Source organism: Lepidochelys olivacea (genome assembly GCF_965140295.1).
Source record: "Lepidochelys olivacea isolate rLepOli2 genome assembly, chromosome: 2".
Taxonomy (NCBI): Eukaryota; Metazoa; Chordata; order Testudines; family Cheloniidae; genus Lepidochelys; species Lepidochelys olivacea.
The window spans coordinates 257,185,852-257,208,026 of NC_140412.1; the positions used below are offsets into that span (position 1 = coordinate 257,185,852).

General features: G+C 41.7%; 1 protein-coding gene across 1 annotated transcript in view; it reads right to left on the bottom strand.

Moving 5' to 3' along the window:
• The window catches only part of LOC311515404 (sodium channel protein type 5 subunit alpha-like), a 319,354-nt gene that overhangs the window by 105,594 nt on the left and 191,585 nt on the right, over window positions 1-22,175 (bottom strand). Inside the window, exon 17 of the mRNA XM_084618414.1 lies at window positions 10,966-11,442. Within this exon, the coding sequence (XP_084474540.1) occupies window positions 10,966-11,442 (477 nt within the window). The remainder of the gene's footprint in view (window positions 1-10,965; window positions 11,443-22,175) is intronic.

A 22,175-nucleotide genomic window follows, 5' to 3' on the forward strand; every position in this document is an offset into this window, starting at 1 on the left:
GCCACAGCGGGGCTCTAGCAATGGGGAGCTGGGTGGACCATTTCCCAGCTGCCTTCCCCCTGCTATAGTCTTTGCCTGTGACAGGCAATATGACACTACATGGCTGAAAGCAGCAGTGTAGGTGCGAAGGCACCGCCTGGATGAGTAGAGACCTGTGTAGGGATGAACTCAGGTGCGATTTGTCTGTACTCTACTCACCTAAGAATGCCTCACCATCTACATGGCTACTCCAACCTGTTCTAGGGTGTCATAGTCTGAATACATAGTCTACAAACTGCCAAGAGAAGCATGCAGAGTAGATTTAGTATAAGAGTATTGCAGAGACACTGTTTCAGATGCTGCACTCTCTGCTGGAGGGAGCCGTAGGGTCAAAGTTGAAGAAGAACCCCAGGTAGCATGTGGAGTGGTGCAAAAGGGGCTGTAGAAGGGGCGTTGATCAGGCCCATTTTGATTTCTAAAACCTTTTAACATGGTAAGTTTAAGGTAATTTCCTATATGGTCTTGTTAGTGAGATGGCTGCATTTTGCAGATTAAGATGGTGGAACAATTTAATGTCTCCTTGATCTCCTCCCATTATTTCAGCACCGTGAGTTTTGATGTCACGTGTATTAAGGTGTTCATTCTTCGGGCTCTGAACGGACTTTACAGAGGTTTAGAAAATGATTTCTATGATTTAATCCTTCAGGGAGCCAAAATTAGTGCTTGAAAAGACAATCTGAAAAGAATGCAACCAGATACTCATTGTGACACTACTGTGCTGCATCACAAGACGCAGATTAAAATAGTTGAATTATATGGAAACGCTTTTTTATTCCTCAGAGGACAATCAGTATTTGGACTTCTCTGTTTCAAAGGTACTGGAATAATCTTTCATACATGGACAATTGGACACCAAGTGTATCTGGGAGAATAAACAGATGACTTACTATGGTGATTCTTGCTCCCATCATAGGGTTAAACTAATGAGGAGTGGGGGGGTTTGTCTCTGTCTCTTAAAGCGCTGGGTGGGAATGCTACAATGACTGGCACCTAAAAATACATGACAGAAAGACAGCTCCATTAAATTTCGATGGGGAGCGGGCATCTCCTACACAACCAAATTTTCTGGACTTAAGTTCTACCTGTCATTTTCTGTTTCATTATAAGAAAAGGAATACTTGTGGCACCTTAGAGACTAACCAATTTATTTGAGCATGAGCTTTCACGAAAGCTCATGCTCAAATAAATTGGTTAGTCTCTAAGGTGCCACAAGTACTCCTTTTCTTTTTGCGAATACAGACTAACACGGCTGTTACTCTGAAACCTGTTTCGTTATAGAATCTGTGCAGATTTTTGTTTTCTTTCTCTGCCATATGCGTAGGCTACAAGCATGTCTCTTCCATATTACTTTACTGTCAGTGCATCTCAGTTACAAAAGGGAGATTAAGGTGTCGCAGGTGTACTAGGTTATTACAGGTTCTCAAACTGAGAGTGTCACAAATTGGTACCTTTCAGCAAGATGGCTGCTGCCAGCATTGGCTGAGATAATAGAAATGCCAATTGAAATGAAAACTTTTCCTAATACATTGAATAGAAAATACAGTTGTAGAAGGGTTTCGTAATATTTGAACTTTCAGGATGCCACACTTAACAACATGGGTGCAGTTTTACTTAACTGCGAAGGCTTTCTTGAAAGTGGCTTTTTTTGTCCTTTCCAGCAGAGTATTCCGATATTCACCCTTGATGTGAAGGCTCTGGAAGACAGGAGGATTGGACTGCACCAAAAAATACCTACTCTCTAGCAATGTTGCATCCAATCTTGCAGTCCTGATTTAAGCAAAGTGTCATTAGCCTCTCAATTACGCCAGCTGACACTGGATTTTCACCAACGTACGTTGAACAGAGTATAGTCCGATGTCTTTAATAGATGCTTTGCCTGGAAAAGGACTACAAGATTTGGCCCACTGTGTTAATACTTTTAATATTGCACTTGGGAAGCACAGAAGTAAATGAGGTGTTTACTTCTAAGACAAGTACGTCAAAATTCTAAACTTTCCACATTATAATAGGTTAATCACAGTGGCAATTGGCTTCACAGAGAGGAAATTTTAAATGTCTCCTGTATGTAGAGAAAAATCTCTTCTTGCACTCAACATTTTACGAGATGAATAAAAATTGCTTCCCCCCCACCCCCTCCCCAATGCACATCTCCAGTGACTCTGCTGCAGACACTCTGCTTCACGCTGGAAGCCCCATGGGATGCAATGAGTGGGCAGATCTGAGGGCTTCCTTGTCATGGGTGTCAGACAGGAATGTTCATTAATAAATGCTAGGTTTCAGAGTAATAGCCGTGTTAGTCTGTATTCGCAAAAAGAAAAGGAGTACTTGTGGCACCTTAGAGACTAAACAATTTATTTCGTGAGCTTTCGTGAGCTTTCGTGAGCTACAGCAATGCATCCGATGAAGTGAGCTGTAGCTCACGAAAGCTTATGCTCAAATAAATTGGTTAGTCTCTAAGGTGCCACAAGTACTCCTTTTCTTTTGATAAATGCTGATGTAGACACTTCCTTTACCTCCTCTCCCAGGCAACAACAATAAAATCCACTAACAGGAGAAAATAAAGCAAGGTTCTAGCAACTCTGCCAAACTGTGACCACTAAATCCCTCTTCAACCAGCATCTTTCAAGTGAAGAGGGAGACATTTTTTTCTCTAAGCATCCTTCTTCAGACACACAAGCACACAATCATTCTCCCCACCCATTCTAAAATTCTTAAATATATAAAAATGGATTAAAGTTAGGGAAAAGTTAGAATAGATTTGAATGCATAACGAACTCCCCCAAGGAACTCTTGTTTCATTTGTATATAATGCCCTCAATGCAAAGAGATATTTAGCCATAACTGTGGGTCTTTCGATGCACTAACGTAAATTGCATTTGCATTTCTCTTGATTTCCCTTTGCACGATTTACTGTGGTTATCATGGCAACACAGACATTTGCTGGGATAAGGAGTAGTGTGGAATCTGGGAGTGTAACATGATCAAAGCTTTAAAAGTGCAACATGAATGGGGAAGCTTATTTCCCAGCTTCTGATAGGTTTGTCAGAAAAATGAAGTTATCACAGTTATAATGCCTGATACTATCAATCCCGTGAATGAGGCTTGAATACTAAACCCCAAGTCATACCATTTCCTCTTCCTCTTCAGTAACCTGTGTTGTGAACAAGATATTTTTTGTGGGTTAACACAGCATACGGAGCTGGAACAGGCACTGTCAAAACCAGACATGCGCCTGCTTCTCCACTGTTTTGCACCATATGTCATTAGTTACACCTGTGCAAAGGTGATTTATTAGTGTTTTGAGGAAATAAACATAGAATGCCTCTGACTTGGAAATGAGTGTTTCCTACAGATGCAGAGCCAAATCCACAGCTGGGGTAAATTGAGTTATGCTGAATTACACCAGCTGAGGAACTGTCCCACAGAGACCAATTTAAACGAGTCAATACCTCTGTACTATATCTATATAACTGAGTTCAGCGTAAAATGAAATGGTTTTAGTGCCAATTATTCACTATTTGAATAAAAGTAAATGGTAATTTACACTTGGTGGGGTAACTCACATGACTGGAGCACTGTCATGGATGGATATAAACTGTTCAGGAAGGACAGGCGGGGGAGAAAAGGGGGAGGAGTTGCACTGTGTATAAGAGAGCAGTATGATTACTCAGAGCTCTGTATGAAACTGGAGAAAAGCCAATTGAGTCTCTTTGGGTTAAGAGCAACAAGGGTGATGTCGTGGTGGGCATCTGCTATAGACCACCAGACCAGGAGGATGAGGTAGACGAGGCTTTCTTCAGACAACTAACAGAAGTTTCCAGATCACAGGCCCTGTTTCTTATGGGGGACTTCAATCACCTAACATCTGCTGGGAAAACAATACAGCAGTGCACAGACAATCCAGGAAGTTTTTGGAGAGTGTTAGGGACAACTTCCTGGTGCAAGTGCGGGAGGAACCAACTAGGGGCCATGCTCCTCTTGACCTGCTGCTCACAAACAGGGAAGAATTGGTAGGGGAAGTAGAAGTGGGTGGCAACCTGAGCAGCAGTGACCATGAGTTGGTCGAGTTCAGGATTCTGACAAAAAGAAGAAAGGAGAGAGCAGAATATGGACCCTGGACTTCAGAAAAGCAGACTTTGACCCCCTCAGGGAACTGATGAGCAGGATCTCCTGGGAGGCTAATATAATGGAGAAAGGAGTCCAGGATTGCTGGCTGTATTTTAAAGAAGGCTTATTGAGGGTGAAGGAACAAACCATCCCAATGTGCAGAAAGAACAGTAAATATGGCAGGCGACCAGCTTGGCTTAACAGAGAAATCTTCAGTGAGTTTAAACACAAAAAGGAAGCTTACAAGAAGTGGAAACTTGGACAGATGACTAGGGAGGAGTATAAAAATATTGCTCGAGCATGCAGGGATGTAATCAGGAAGGCCAAAGAACAATCGGAGTTGCAGCTAGCAAGGAGTGTGAAATGTAACAAGAAAGATTTCTACATGTATGTTAGCAACAAGAAGAAGTTATGGGAAAGTGTGGGACCCTTACTGAATGGGGGAGGCAACCTAGTGACAGATGATGTGGAAAAAGCTGAAGTATTCAATGCTTTTTTTTGCTTCGGTCTTCACAGACAAGGTCAGCTCCCAGACTGCTGCATTGGGCAGCACAGTATGGGGAGGAGGTGAGCAGCCCTCAGTAGTGAAAGAACAGGTTAAAGACTATTTAGAAAAGCTGTACAGGCACAAGTGCATGGGGCCGGATGCAATGCATCCAAGGGTGCTGAGGGAGTTGGCTGATGTGATTGCAGAGCCATTGGCCATTATCTCTGAAAACTCATGGCAATCAGGGAAGGTCCCAGATGACTTGAAAAAGGCAAATATAGTGCCTGTCTTTAAAAAAGGAAAGAAGGAGAATCTGGGGAACTAGAGACCGGCCAGCCTCACCTCAATCCCTGAAAAAATCATGGAGCAGGTCCTCCAGGAATCCATTTTGAAGCACTTGGAGGAGAGGAAGGTGATCAGGAACAGTCAGCATGGATTCACCAAAGGCAAGTCATGCCTGACCAACTTGATTGCCTTCTATGATGAGCTAACTGGCTCTGTGGATATGGGAAAAGTGGTGGACATGATATACCTTGACTTCAGTAAAGATTTTGATATGGTCTCCCACAGTAATCTTGCCAGCAAGTTAAAGAAGTATGGATTGGATGAATGGACTATAAGGTGGATAGAAAGCTAGCAAGATCGTCGGGCTCAACGGGTAGTGATCAATGGCTCAATGTCTAGTTGGCAGCTAGTATCAAGCGGAGTGTCCCAGGGGTTGGTCCTGGGGCCGGTTTTGTTCAACATCTTCATGATGATGATGGGATGGATTGCACCCTCAGCAAGTTTGTGAATTACATTAAGCTGCGGGGAAGAAGTAGATATTCTGGAGGGTAGAGATAGGGTCCAGAGTGACTTAGACAAATTGGAGGATTGGGCCAAAAGGAATCTGATGAGGTTCAACAAGGACAAATGCAGAGTCCTGCACTTAGGAAGGAAGAATCCCTTGTACTGCTACAGGCTAGGGATGGACTGGCTAAGCGGCAGTTCTGTAGAAAAGGACCTGGGGATTACAGTGGATGAGAAGCTGCATATGAGTCAACAGTGTGCCCTTGGCATATTGGGCTGCATTAGTAGGAGCGTTGCCAGTGGATCGAGGGAAGTGATGATTCTCCTCGATTCAGCACTAGTGAGGCCATATCTGGAGTACTGCATCCAGTTTTGGGCCCCCCACTACAGAAAGGATGTGGATAAATTGGAGAGAGTCCAGCGGAGGGCAACGAAAACTATTAGGGGGCTGGGGCACATGACTTATGAGGAGAGGCTGAGGGAACTGGGCTTATTTAGTTTGCAGAAGAGAAGAGTGAGGGGGGATTTGATAGCAGCCTTCAACTACCCAAAGGGGGGTTCCAAAGAGGATGGAGCTAGGCTGTTCTCAGTGGTGGCAGATGACAGAACAAGGAGCAATGGTCTCAAGTTGCAGTGGGGAAGGTCTAGGTTGGATATCAGGAAAAACTGTTTCACTAGGAGGGTAGTGAAACACTGGAAGGGGTTACTTACGTAGGTGGTGGAATCTCCATCCTTAGAGGTTTTTAAGGCCCAGCTTGACAAAGCCCTGACTGGGATGAATTAGTTGGGGTTGGTCTTGCTTTGAGCATGGGGCTGGACTAGATGACCTCCTGAGGTCTCTTCCAACCCTAATCTTCTATGATTCTATGACATTCAAAAAACCTGTCAAATCATCATCGAAAGCTCATTTCTCCACAAACTTGCATAATTCCTCTGTAAAAATTTTTGCATATTGTCCTAAGGTAGATTTGGATTTTTTCCAATAAAAAATTATGTTCACAGGCAGGAAATGCCAGGATTTTATTCTTGACCAATAGTGAAATAGGACCATCCTGCCCGGCCCCTGAGCTTCTGGCCTGGGAGGCTGTTCCTCCACCCCCGCAGCCACACAATGGTCTGGGTGGCAGGGCTGCAGAGCCCGGCCTGACCCAGTGCTCTGTGCTACGCAGTGCGGCTGCTTGTCCTGGTGCAGCTGCGCCGCCAGCCACCGGTGCTCCAGGCAGCGCGGTAAGGGGGCAGGGAGCAGAGTGGGGGTTGGATAGAGGACAGGGGAGTTCGCGGGGTGGTCAGGGGGCATGGATAGGAGTCGGGGCGGTCAGAGGGCGGGGAATGGGGGTTGAATGGGGCAGGAGTCCTGGGAGGGCAGTCAGGAAGGAGAGGAGGGGTTGGATGGGGCAGCGGGGGGCGGTCAGGGGACAGGGAGTTGGGGGGTGGATGGGGTAAGGGTCCCAGGGGGGCAATCAGGAAGGAGAGGGGGGTTGAATGGGGTGGTGGGGGGCAGTTAAGGGCAGGGGGCAGTTAGGGGCGACGGGTCCTATATAACTTCTCTACTCTATAACTATATAACTTCTCTATAACCTATATAAACTTCTCTATAACTTCTCAACTCAATGGCACCTTAGAGACTAACCAATTTATTTGAGCATAAGCTTTTGTGAGCTACAGCTCACTTCATCGGATACATACTGTGGAAAGTGTAGATCTTTTTATACACTTTCCACAATATGCATCCGATGAAGTGAGCTGTAGCTCACCAAAGTTTATGCTCAAATAAATTGGTTAGTCTCTAAGGTGCCACAAGTACTCCTTTTTTTTTTTGCGAATACAGACCAACACAGCTGTTACTCTGAAACTTCTCTACTCTATAACTTCTCTACTCCTATTCGAGATTCTCCTGTTTATGTAATCACATTACTTCTTTTGGCCACAGTATCACACTGGGAGCTCACTTTCAGCAGATTATCTACCACAACCCCCAAATCTTTTTCAGAGTCATTACTTCCCAGGATAGAGTCCCCCATTCTGTAAGTATGGTCTACATTCTTTGTTCCCACATGTATCCATTTACATTTAGCCATACAAGAACTCATAGTTGGCTTGCACCCAGCTTATGAAGCGATCAGTTATGTTGAAACCCTGCTCTGTATCAATGACCTGTTCTCTTCATTATTTACCACTCCACCAATTTGTGTTTCATCTGTAAATGTTATCAGTAATAATTTATGTTATCTTCCAACTCACTGATAAAAATATTAAAAAGCATAGGGCCAAGAACCAATTCTTGAGGGACCCCACTAGAAACACACCTGCTTAACAACAATTCCCCTTTTCAATATATTGAAACCTAACAGTTTGCCAGTTTTTACCCATTTAATGTGTGCCATGTAAAATATATATTGTGCTAGTTTACAGAAGTCTAAGTATATTATGGCAACACTTCTATCTTTATCAACCAAACTTGTAATCTCATAAAAATAAAAAGATATCAAGTTAGTTTGACAGGATCTATTTTCCATAAACCCATGTTGATTAGCATTAATTATATTACCCCCCTTTAATTCTTTATTAATTGGGTCCCATATCAGCTTCTCCATTATCTTGCCCAGGATCAATGTCAGGCTGACAGGCCTATAGTTACCAAGGTCATTCCAGTTACCCTTTTAAAAAATCAGTACATTGGCTTTCTTCCAGTCTTCTGGAACTAAGTGCTCCAAAACTAACTGAAAATTAACATTAATGGTCCAGTGAGCTCCTCAACCAGCAATTTTAAAATTCTTGGCTGCAAGTTATCAGGACCTACTGATTTAAAAAATGTCCAACTTTAGTAGTTACTGTTTAATGTTCTCTAGAGATACTAGTGGAATGCAAAGAATGTTATCATTACCATATGATGATCATCTATTTTTCCCCAAATACAGAACAGAAATATTTATTGAACATTTCTGCCTTTTCTGCATTATTATTGATAATTCGACCATTTCTATCTAGTAATGGACCAATGCCATTGTCAGGATATTTTTTGTTCCCAATATACTTTAAAAACTCCTTGTTATTGTCTTTAACTCAGCTAGTCATAGATTTCTCCTTGTGTCCCCTGGGTTCCCTTATCAATATTCTGCAATTCCTAACTTCTCATTTATATTAATTACTATCAACTTCCCCTTTCTTTTTCATTATATATATATATGTGTGTGTGTGTGTGTATTAAAGTTGCCATAAGTTCACCTCTAAAGCAGGTCAGGTTTTTTGTTTGGTTTTTTTTTAACCAAAATGGCCTTCTTCCTTGATTGCGGTATTCTGGCATTTTGGGCATGTAGTAAGATGTTCTTAACTGATTCCTCACTATTATTCACATTTTTATGATGCATTTTTTCCTTAAGGGTTCAATAAGGACATTTTGATGTTTCTCAATAGAAATTTTTCAGAATTTCCATTCCGCAAAAACGTTGACTTTTCATCCCAATTCGGGATGTAAACAACTTTCTAACTATCAAAATTTCCTGCAGGATGGAAATTCTGTTTTCCATCCAGGTCTAATACGTATCAGTAAAATTCTGATTCTACATTTTCTTGCAACAATAACATGAAATGAGCTAGTACCTACCTATGAGAGAGAGATCAACAGCTACATGAATGTGTAAAAATGCAGTGCAGTCTTACTAGACTGGAAATCAGTGTTTTTGAACTTTTTCCTTAGATCCTGTTGTGAAACTTCAGCAAGCTCCAATGAGAAGAGACTAGATTTTAAGTTTTAACTGTACCCACTATTATTTATTAGTTTGAAAAGCATGGCATATAGTACTAGACATATTTCTAGGTGAAGCGTCAATGAACGCATGCTTTTTTGTTCTGATGAGCAAACAAGAGTATTTAACAATGTACCACAAACCCCCTGCCTTGAAGTGATGTAGAAAGACAAGAAACTTTTTTTTCAAATTTCAGCTAGAAATAGATTCTGTCTCCAGAAAAATAATATGAATTTCAGCCAATCAATAATGTCAGATTAATCAATCATAACAAAGCCATCATACTCTAAGCCACTGTATACAGGGTTTACCTTACAAGGGGTTTACCTTACATGGTACTCTGCCCATATTCAACTATTATGGGGGAGGGAGAAAAGATGTCAAAGAGAACACAAACATTGTCAGTAGCAATCATTCTATTTAGCAACTATCACATATATGTTTTATGTATGCTTACTTGCCTTCTTTTAGCTAGAACTAGGGAGCAACTGACAGGACCTATCAAAGCTTAAACAACACATCTGCTGTTAAGAATAAAGCGAAAATGCACAAAGCCAAAACAGCAAGTAGTCACACTCAGGTTTCGATTTAATTTACTTTACTTTCCATGCCACCTTCACTGAAACTGGTTATTTTAATACACGTCCCTTAAATAAAGTAAAAGAAAAACAACCCTTTAAGATATTTCCAAATATTTTCTGACTGCACATTTCATTGTCCTGGTGTCTATTTGGATGACGTGGCTTGATAACATTTAGAGTTCTAATTCCCCATCTTCTCTTTTATCAGCTCATCAATCAATATGGCAATACTGGCTGGTGACAGAGTGTAATAAGCTTCCCCATAGTGAAGCATTAGAAGTTAACATTTATCTATTTGTGACTCTCTACATGGTTCTTTGGTTATGTTTTCTTCACATAACACCTCTCTAAGGATAGTGCTTGTGTCTGAACATTCTTCCTTACATCTCTGAGACCCAAAAGAATTTCAGCTTGATGCAAAGGGCCCACTGAAATCCATGGGTTTCCATTTACCTCAGTGGGTGCTGGATCAGAGCTAACGGCATTGGCTGCAACATGATTAATTGTGATCCATGAAACAGAGAGGTAGAGTGGTTCAAAAAGTGTGTGTGTGGGCGGGCGGGGATTTGTTGGGAATGATTTTTGTGTTTTCATCAAAATTTCAAAACATTCAGAATTTTTCAACCAGCTCTATTAAGAGGTCTGTAGAATAAGTAAGTTTACAGGGTCAAACTAAGGCATGTTACTAACTCATTTTTTGCCTTTCTCGAAAACGTGTTTCCTAAATCAGCCACTACATGCTCCTACATATGGTCACATCAGCATTTGCATGGCTCAGACCCTTTAACCAGAACTATTTGGGGCTGAAGTTCTGCTACATAAACCAAATCAAGCCACTTTCCCCTCCTCATGTATGGAAAATTTCATTTTAAATTGTCAGAGAACCTAAGGGCCCTCTCTAATATTCCTGTAATTTGAACTAAAGGAGAACTGGGGCTGGACGTGGGTGGGAATTTAGTTACTCTTGTTAACATAATTAATTTAGACATAGAGAAAGCATACAATGATAGGAGACATTCCCTTATTAAAGGCTGAATTTTGCCCTTGGATATGCACATGTAACTTCTACTGAAGTTAATGAGAGTGGCAAGTACATATCCAAGGCAGGATTTGGTCTTAAATGTTTGCATTATGAACCATGGATCTAGAGTTGGATGCGGAAATGGATGTCCTCTCAATAAACTACTGCCATCAAACAAACATTTTAGCTCCCTACCTGCTCCATTTCTGTGAATGTGCTCTGCTCCTCATCATCTTCTTGATCTTCAATATCAGATTCCCCCACAGCAATGGGAACACAGATGGACAGGTCAGGGTTGGTCAGAAAATCATCATTGTCACTAATCACTGGGAGTTTCTGCCCATTTTTGTCAGTCCCGTCGTCGGCATGGTTCTCTTTGTGGTTCTCCACATCTTTACCAATGCCTGCAGTGGTATGGCTATTCACACAGTTGTGAAGGACACCTGTGTTCTGGGCAGCAAGTTTAATCATTGCCTTCTTTTCAGCTGTCGTCCTCGGATGCCTAAGTAAATTACAACAGAAATCCCATGTTGTGTTTTTCACATAGTGAAGCCCCCTGTTGATCCGAGCAAAAGCAAGCTGCAGATTGTTCATCTCTCCATCTTCATCCGGTGCTGAGAGGTTGTCAGCACTAAAAGAACTCAGTAGCAAGGCAAGGAACAGGTTGAGCACCTGAAATTAATTAGAGTCAAAAGAAAATCAATGGTACTGTCATTTTGAAACTTAACACTTAGGCTTGGAAACTACAGGGTCTCATTCTGATCTGACTTACACCAATGAAACTCTATTCACATCCATGGAGTTACTCCTGATTTACAATGGTGCAAGTAAGAATCAGAATCTCATAGACTTTTCAAAAAAATTATTTTCAGGAATAAAAGTTCAGCATAGACAGTAACATGTCCTGATCCTCCAAAAAGTTTAAAAGCAGACAACAAAACTCAAAAACAGAAGAGAGGGATAATTTTCATATAAAGACATAGTTGAAAATATCCTCAAGTATTACTGTAGAATATGCTTGACAATATGACTAGTATTCCAGCTTAAAGAAGGAGACTAATTGTATGGCTAAATGGTTTCCGGTAAGAAGCTACTTAGCTGTAATAGAATACTGTAAGAAAAATGCTTCCAGGGCTTCCTTGATTTCTATTCAGCTTTACATTGTTATTTATATTTCACAGTATACAGTGACATAAATGTTCATGGCACTTAGTGATGGCAATAAATTTGGAAACACTTTCAAGTATCTGCATTGGTTTTAATGCTTTTATACTGAAATAAATGCACTTTCCTTTACTTTTAAGGATTTCTGATGCCATGTAGCAGAAGCAAATATACATGGCTAATGCATTTGGGATGCTCTCTCTCCACTTAGGACTTTAAGGGTGGAAAAGGCTGCCCCTAATCTAAAGTTCAGTCATCATGTGCTATAGATCCACATTTAAAATATAAACTATAGTGCAAATTAGATGGTGATAAAAACTTTAATTAACATTTGAGAAACATCTGATATGCAATCCATACAGGCAAAGCACCAAACTAACAACCCCACAGATCCATAACATCATAAGATACCAAGTTCAACACTTTCAAAAGTGGCCTCTTATTTGGGCTGCTTGTGTTTTTCGGTGTCTGACTGAAACACCTTAAGCCTGAATCTCAGAAGTGCTGAGCATTCACAATGCAGCTGCCATTACTGGGAGCTGCCCTGCTCAGCTCCTCTGAAAATCAGGCTCAAGATGCCTAAAGGTTGTGCAACTTTTCAAATTTTGAGTCACCTTCAAAACTGCTAGTCAAAGAATCTGAATTTCTATTACTTACAAGTCCTTTCTTCTGATGCTAGGTACGTAACTGTGACAATATAGGGCCGTAAGTGGCTTCATTAAATGCCTATTTTGATCTGTAACCAAATGTGATTGACTTCTAAGATGGTGTGTTAGACTAATAAAGGGGATCAGACAGTTCCAACATGCTCATCCACAGGAGAGATATGGTCATTAGGCCCATGATTTAAACCCATTGAGACTGAATGGGTCTAATTGGCCAAATAGTGGAGCAGCTGTCATGGGACAGCCTCCTGGATAGGCCCTACCGGATGCTCCTGCTGACCAGAGAAAACCAATTTGAACAGGGAGAGAGCCAGATTGAAACTCCCACATACGCACAGGAAGATCTGGGCTGGCTAGGAGAATATTAATTTGTTCTATTCTGTTCTTGTAACTTCAGCTCTATCTAATTTAGCTTGTAGTGAAGTGTAAGATTAGATTAAATGTCTGTGTCAGCTGTTTTTTGTTTTAAACTCCTTTTTTCTCTAATGCTTTGTTCCAGCCACTAAATAAAACCACTTTATTTTAAAGAGGCTGTTGGTTGCAAGTTCCCCAAGGGGAAAAAAGCAGCTGCCTAAAACTCAGCTGTACCCGCAGGGTGATAAGTGGCTGGTTCAACACGCGCTCTTGGGTCACTGGCCTAAGGCTATATCTACACTACAAATTACTTTGGTATAACTTATGTTGCTCAGGGGTGTGAATAATCCACACACCTGAGCGACGTAAGTTATACAGACCTACATGCCGATGTGGGCAATGCCATGTGGATGGGAGAGCTTCTCCCGCCAACATAGCTACCGCCTCTTGCAGAGGCAGGAGTTATTAAGCCAATGTGAGAGCTCTTTCCGGTTGGCTTAGACGGTCTTCACCAGCAGTGCTATAGCAGTGCAACTGCATCGGTGCAGCTGCACCACTGTAAATGATGTAGTGTAGACATAGCCTAAGAGTGGAGGAATCACATGATTCCACCAGGCAGGTAAGGACAAGAGCCTGAACACCTAAGGTGGATGCACTCAGAAAACATGCAGAGATGCAGCTAGCTCTGCTACTGTGACAGTTGCTTTGACTAAATTTAAAGTTAAAAGACATTTATCCAAAATAAAATGTTAAGAAACAGTCTGCTATCCCCTTGATTGCTACCTAAACAACCAACCAATGAATAAAATATATGCTAGGGCTAGGGTTGCCAACTTTGGTTGGACAAATTCCTGGCGATTTCATCACATGACATAATTTTCAATTAAAAATTAATCTTTAATTCCTGGAGACTCCAAGACAATCCTGGAGGGTTGGCAACGCCAGATAGGGCCTTGGCACTCACACTGAGTTTTCAGCATAGCCAGTTTTCAGTGCCTTTTCCAGTGCAATAAACTTTTGTGAAGGATGTTTATTCTTGTACACTGCCACAGTTTAGATCTGTACAAAAAACAAGTCAGCTCCTCCTCTTTCTGATTAACTTTTAATTGAAATTTTTATTAGTATACGTTAAATAATAGAAAAATGTGTTCATGCTAGCATGAAACTTTTCAGAAAGCTAGAATTTTCTCTTTCTCTTTTTAATTACTCAAAATGTATGGGCTGGAATTTTGCAAACTAGCATGACCTTAATTACACTGGTAATGCTTTATCTGAAGTGTCCTGTAATTATTAATTCACAAAGTACTCACTGTAATCACAATCATTACAATGAATGCATTTGGCATTAATGTAGATGCCCTATGTCCATTAAGAATTATATTTGTCTTTCTTGAAACCTAAAACACATGTTTGAACTAGCGACCTGTATTCAAGCTACAAACTAAAGTGAAATTAAAGCTAATTGTTTGGTAGCTAGTCAGCTTTTGGATTCTGTAAACTCATGTTCAGTTCAGAATGCTAGACAAACTGTTTGTGTAGTTCTCCTTTGTCATACTCAACATTTAAAATGGTAGAGTTCTCTGTCTCTTGTGCTCAGTTGGAGGTATTCAAAGAGATGCAGCCTATCAGGTAATTAAAAACCAAGCAATTAGATGTATTGTATAGCAGCTGTAAATTGATCTGCACACATACACATAGAAACAGAAAATATAATGGTGAGCAAGCTACCAAGAGAATCATTACGTAGGTCCTAGGACACAGTTGCTAAAGGCAGAGCTATCCATCACTGTGGTAAGAGGATCTCTAAACAACACAATCTCAAAGATCTGCTGGATGCGTCCTAAGGATGAACTGGAATCAATATCAATCTTCCTCAAGTTACTGCTTTTTAAATCTTGGAGGCTTTGATTTCTTGCTGTCTTACACATTTTTCAGCCACTTGCACCTGTGCACAGTGGGTGTAAAACATTCTGATTTAGTAGCCCTTCACACTCACTTTGTATGTGTAAATGACTACACAAGGAACACAGTAAGGAATCAGGTCTAGCATCAACTTCCCTTTTGGCATGGAACATGGCAAATTGCAGATTATTATGATTTATTACTGATTGACTACTACTGTCATTAGTTGAAATAAACTCAGTTTTCTGTTAAGTCTATTCATTACTGCTTTTCTGAGTCTTTTCCATAGCTGCATATCTTTATACAAACACACCTGCAGCTGCATACAGTAGATCTCATTTTTCGCATTATTTATCATGGGTTACCAAGTCAATATAATTTACTTCTCCGAAATACAGCAGACATTTTGCACAAAGACCTATTTACAGTTCATGCTTTTCATAAAAAATAAACCTCAGATATTCTCCCTCTCTTTTATGAAAAGACTGCCTCAGAAGAATATTTGTTCAGTGTTTAAATAAAGAGTGAACTGCTTTATAAGCACTCCATATTTACCTATTCCCATAATTTCACCTTATGCTACACTCTCCAGAAAGACCTGATTTTCAGAAAGTGTTGGGCACCACGCTTTGAAAATGAGCTCCCTTTGCAGTGTCTCAAACTGGAAATCCAAAATTGAGATATCAAAAAACAAAACAAACAAACAAAAAACCCACCCTGGTCCTTCTAAAAATTCACATGAATGGTCTTAAATATGTACCCAAATAATTGCTAGCTAGCCCTTATATAGCGCTTTTCACCAGTAGATCTCAAAGACTTCACAAAAGAGGTCGATATAATTATCCCCATTTTACAGATGGAGAAACGGAGGCACAAAGAGTTGAAGTTACTTGGCCAAGGTTAGCCAGCAGACCCATGTCAGACCCAGGAACAGAAATGGAGTGCCAGTCCAGTGTTCTATCTAGGTCAGCTTTTCTCAGAGTGGGGGTCCAGACCCAAAAGGGGGTTGCAAGGCTATTGTAGGGGGGTTGCAGTATTGCCACCCTTACTTCTGCGCTGCCTTCAGAGCTGGGTGGCTGGAAAGAGGCAGCAGGTGTCCGAGTTCCCAGCTCTGAAGGCAGTGCCACCACCAGCAGCAACACAGAAGTAAGGGTAGCAATACTATACCAGGGACAGCACATGGGGGATGGTGCCAAAGGTGTCTTTAAGCCACTTTTAAGGTAATTAAATCTGGGAACACAAGTTAGAACAGGCCAAAACTTTTGACATGGTATCCCACAGTATTCTTGCCAGTAAGTTAAAGAAGTATGGGCTGGATGAATGGACAATAAGGTGGATAGAAAGCTGGCTAGATTGTCGGGCTCAATGGGTAGTGATCAATGGCTCCATGTCTAGTTGGCAGCCGGTATCAAGTGGAGTGCCCGAAGGGTCAGTCCTCGGGCCAGTTTTGTTCAATATCTTCATTAATGATCTGGAGGATGGTGTGGATTGCACCCTCAGCAAGTTTGCAGATGACACTAAACTGGGAGGAGAGGTAGATACATTGGAGGGTAGGGATAGGATACAGAGGGACCGAGAAAAACTAGAGGATTGGGCCAAAAGAAATCTGATGAGGTTCAACAAAGACAAGTGCAGAGTCCTGCACTTAGGACGGAAGAATCCCATGCACCACTACAGACTAGGGACTCAGTGGCTAGGCAGCAGTTCTGCAGAAAATGACCTAGGGGTTACAGTGGACGAGAAGCTGGATATGAGTCAACAGTGTGCCCTTGTTGCCAAGAAGGCCAATGGCATTTTGGGATGTATATGTTGGGGCATTGCCAGCAGATCGAGGGACATGATCGTTCCTCTCTATTTGACACTGGTGAGGCCTCATCTGGAGTACTGTGTCCAGTTTTGGGCCCCACACTACAAGAAGGATGTGGAAAAATTGGAAAGCATCCAGCGGAGGGCAACAAAAATTATTAGGGGACTGGAACACATGACTTATGAGGAGAGGCTGAGGGAACTGGGATTGTTTAGTCTGCGGAAGAGAAGAATGAGGGGGGATTTGATAGCTGCTTTCAACTACCTGAAAGGGGGTTCCAAAGAGGATGGATCCAGACTGTTCTCAGTGGTAGCAGATGACAGAATGAGGACTAATGGCCTCAAGTTGCAGTGGGGGAGGTTTAGGATGGATATTAGGAAAAACTTTTTCACTAGGAGGGTGGTGAAACACTGGAATGCGTTACCTAGGGAGGTGGTGGAATCTCCTTCCTCAGAAGTTTTTAAGGTCAGGCTTGACAAAGCCCTGGGTGGGATGATTTAGTTGGGGATCGGTCCTTCTTTGATCGGGGGTTGGACTAGATGACCTCCTGAGGTCCCTTCCAACCCTGATATTCTATGATTCTATGAAAGGCTGCTCTAATTTATGCCTAGCTGCTCACAGATCTATAGGACCATTCTGGCAGCTAGAGATAGTCAGATTGCTCGTTTACCCAAATCATATCTCCTGCAAGGGGTGGGGGACAGAATCAAAAGTATAGAGCTGCTATGAGGTCTCTGAGGATTCCACCATATGCAAGAGGAATCTCCAGATAGGCAGGTAAGCAGGTTTTCTAGCAGGAGTATGGTAAAGGTCTGGTCTGCGTTACATTTTATTTTACCTGTATCACTTTGTCTTGCAAAACAAGAAAAAACATGGGGTTAAGTTACACAGCCTTTACTCAACTGCAGGTGAGTAAGCGGGAGTAAGGCTCTATACTTGGCTTGCTCAGATTATGACTCTGGCTGTGGTCAGGATACCAAGGTCTACTCACTTGATATTCCCTTCTGTTGGTGGGAAGGGGGCAGGAAGGGTGCAGTACCACCCTCCTCCTACCCACCTGCTAGCTAGAGTAGCCAGTTAGGTGCAGAGGAGTAAAAAATTCCACAAGCGGAGTAAAATGCTCTCAGATCAAAAAGGGAGCTGGAGAGGGATTGGGACTCTTTTAGTCACAGTTTGTTGTCTGGTCTGTTCCTGAAGTAGTGTAGCTACATGCTGCCCCTTACTTATGGCAGATTGTAAAGTTATAATCTCCTGCTTTAAGATCTGTATGATTTTTAGAAAACTAAATGCCATGAAATAATTAATTTTTTACAATAGTGAAATCTAAGAAGCTGCAAACAAACACAACTCCAAGAGGGGTTTTTCTAAGGTAGAGCCGGGAACATATAATAAAAGGTCATCTAGTCCATTTCTCTGCCAGCAGAGGATTATTTCTTGTATTGGAAATATATTTTCTAGTCCTTTGTACATTTTCACCCTGGGGCAAAATTTACAAAGAGAGAGCACTTCTGCAAAAAGCAATTTACATGCACAGTTATTTTCTATATTCCTTTTTCTATTATTTCAGCTATTCATGTGTGGATAAGAGGCTTATTCTCTCCCAGCCCAGTTTCTCCTTTATCCTGCAGTGAAGTCATAATCCAAGGCTTGTGACATCTCAGTCTCTTGCTGTTGAAATGATCGTGATATCACAAATTCAGCATTATGAACTCATGGCACAATCCAACAGAATGAGAATACAGGATGGAGAAGAAAGAGCCCTTGTTTACAGTTTCTCACCAATTATTTAAAAAATGTAGCAATGAAAATAAGTGCCAATTTGGATATGGTTTTCTTGGCCTGCGCACCATGTCTGTAGACGCCTGTGCTTGACATTACAAAATGGGTTGGCACTTGGATGGGAGACTTTCATAAGGCACCCAGGTGCTGATGTTGATGAATCACAGTGATGCTGGCCATTCAGTAGAAACTTCCTCTCATCAACTCCTCATTGATACATTTGTAAAACAATGTCCCTGTCCATTGATTTGTTAATTTTAACAAACTGAAATATACTGACAACAGTGAGTTAGAACCTCATCTAGTACAAATCAAAATAGCTCCATAGAGGATCTGGCCTGCAATTTGTTATGCTAATAAAAATGATATTTTAACCACAGAAAAAAGACTGGGTAAATATAATGGGCCACTTCTGTCTCATATGCTGATGTAAAACTGGTGCAACTCCAATGGTTTCAGTAGAGTTACTATGGTTTACACTAGGGAGAGAGAGTAGAATAAGACCCAATTCTTCTATCTGGATAGCTATGAAGTTGAAAGAATTTTAATTTTACCCTGTAAATCAGTTCTGAATCAATAAACTAGAATGGTGCTAGCAGGCATTGTACTGCTGGAGATGCTGTCTTTGGGATGAGGGTAAAATTAAGATTCTGATCACTTGGTCCATTAAAGATCCCATGGCATTTATTGTAAGGGTAGGGGTGTTATCCTGTACCCTATATCTGAGATGCAGGTTGCATCTCATAAGAACATGAGAATGGCCATACTGGGTCAGACCAAAGGTCCATCTAGCCCAATATCCTGTCTTCCGACAGTGGCCAATGCTGAGTGCCCCAGAAGGAATGAACAGAGCAGGTAATCATCAGGTGATCCATCCCCTTCTGGCAAAGAGGCTAGGGAGGCCATCCCTGTCCATCCTGGCTAATAGCCATTGATGGACCTATCCTCCGTGAACTTACCTAGTTGTTTTTTGAACCCTGTTATAGTCTCAAGTAATTATATTACATTTTCCCTGCAGTTTTGAGCAGATGCAACATTCTTCTTCCGAGGGACGTGATCGTTCCCCTCTATTCGACACTGGTGAGGCCTCATCTGGAGTACTGTGTCCAGTTTTGGGCCCCACACTACAAGAAGGATGTGGAAAAATTGGAAAGAGTCCAGCGGAGAGCAACAAAAATGATTAGGGGACTGGAACACGTGACTTATGAGGAGAGGCTGAGGGAACTGGGGATGTTTAGTCTACGGAAGAGAAGACTGAGGGGGGGATTTGATAGCTGCTTTCAACTACCTGAAAGGGGGTTCCAAAGAGGATGGATCCAGACTGTTCTCAGTGGTAGCAGATGACAGAACAAGGAGTAATGGTCTCAAGTTGCAGTGGGGGAGATTTAGGTTGGATATTAGGAAAAACTTTTTCACTAGGAGGGTGGTGAAACACTGGAATGCGTTACCTAGGGAGGTGGTGGAATCTCCTTCCTTAGAAGTTTTTAAAGTCAGGCTTGTCAAAGCCCTGGCTGGGATGATTTAATTGGGCATCAGTCCTGCTTTGAGCAGGGGGTTGGACTAGATGACCTCCTGAGGTCCCTTCCAACCCTGATATTCTATGATTCTGCATATCCTGTCCTCAGTAAGTTGTGTAAGGTAGATCAGTGATGTTAAACAAACAGTTGTGCTCCCCCAGGTGTGTCTATTTCACTGGCAGGTAGAATTGCCCCCATCTCTCTCTCCCTTATCATATGGGATGGTAGTGAAGTGTAATTAATGAGCCTGATTCACCATTTTAACTTTGTAACTTTGTTGGAGTAATGAAGTGATGAATCAGACCCTTAGAATCATAGAATATTAGGGTTGGAAGAGACCTCAGGAGGTCATCTAGTCCAATCCCCTGCTCAAAGCAGGACCAACACCAACTAAATCATCCCAACCATGGCTTTGTCAAGCCGGGCCTTAAAAACCTCTAAGGAGGGAGATTCCACCACCTCCCTAGGTAACCCATTCCAGTGCTTCACTACCCTCCTAGTGAAATAGTGTTTCCTAATATCCAACCTAGACCTCCCGCACTGCAACTTGAGACCATTGCTTCTTGTTCTGTCACCTGCCACCACTAAGAACAGTCTCGCTCCATCCTCTTTGGAACCCCCCTTCAGGTAGTTGAAGGCTGCTATCAAATCCCCCCTCACTCTTCTCTTCTGCAGACTAAATAACCCCAGTTTCTTCACCCTCTTCTCATAAGTCATGTGCCCCAGCCCCCTAATCATTTTCATTGCCCTTCACTACATCCTTGTATGTTACGTGAGAGCTATATGGGGGGACAAGGTAATGGACTGTCTTTTATTGGACCAGCTTCTGTTGGTGAAAGTGACAAGCTTTTGAGTTACACAGAACTCTTCTGCAGGTATGGGAAAGGTATTCAGCATTTCACAGTTAAATACAAGGTGGAAGAGGTTGTTTAGCCTAAGTAGTTAACTTACATTGTAAGAGACCTTTCAAGATGAAGTGGCTTGTTAATACCTCTGCAGTCATAAGACAGAAAAGGGGAGTTAGGGAGTTACAGATTGTTGTAATAAGCCATAAATCTATTGTCTTTATTAAGACCATGATTTTAGTGGCTAGAAAAATTATGAATATAAGCTCCCAGGCTCTCTTTTGATGGTGTTGTGCAGGTTTCCTTTGAGGACAAGGACTGAGAGGTCACATATGGAATGATTGTTTTGTGAAGTGTTCGTCCAGCAGTGATATGGTGTTTTTGTCTGCTATCATTTTCCTCTGTGAGTTCATTTAAGAGCATGCTGATTGTCTGGTTTCATTCATGTAGTGATTAAAACATTCAGTGCATTGGATGATATACACAACATGTTATGATAGACAGGTGTAGGACCCAGGGATCTTGAAAGTTATCATGCAAGAAACCCAAAATAATTATCAAAAAACAAAACAAAACTGACGAAATCCAATATAAAAACAAAAACAACTGACCACAACAACTTCACAAAGCACAGAACATCGCCTCCAGGAGAAACCATAGTACCAGGACCCACCAAATGGATGTGTACAACAACTCAAAATCATCAATTTATCAAGACTACCCACAACTGCAGCTGAATTATCTGTACTCTCCAAGAGAATGAACTTTTGCCCCAGCACAGAACCTGACACCATAACAACATGTGGAAAACTAGAAGAATAATTTTGCTGACTCCACCTCAAAATTTTCTTTCACAATAACGACACCACCACCCAGAACTACCACATCGCCAGCAACAGTAATAAGAAAAAAGAATCATCTGGCTGGACGCCCCACATTGGATGAAACCACACACTTGATCATTACATTGATTGCTTCAGAAAAAAAATTGACTGAAATCCTCAACAACATCTTATCGCAGTCTCTCCACCACTGAGCAGATAGATATATTCCCTGAAATCCAACCACCAGATAGTGATCAAACCATTAGATCAAGAGGGTGCTGTTAGGATATAGATATTCAGGCCTGCCTGTAAAGGCCTATACTTTAAGAATTTAGGAATATGTTTATCATTTAGCTAGTAATAGAGGTCTACAAGAAAGAATCTGTCTAAGGGCCTTCTCTCATTGTGACAATCTGAAGCCCTGTTCTTAGGCCAATGCCTTTGGCTAAGCAGCAGAGGCAGCCATAAGCTGGGAAGCGAACGGTCACATCCTCACATTCCAAACTAGTCAATCTGGGGCTGTTAGGAAGGTGATCCAATCGATCACC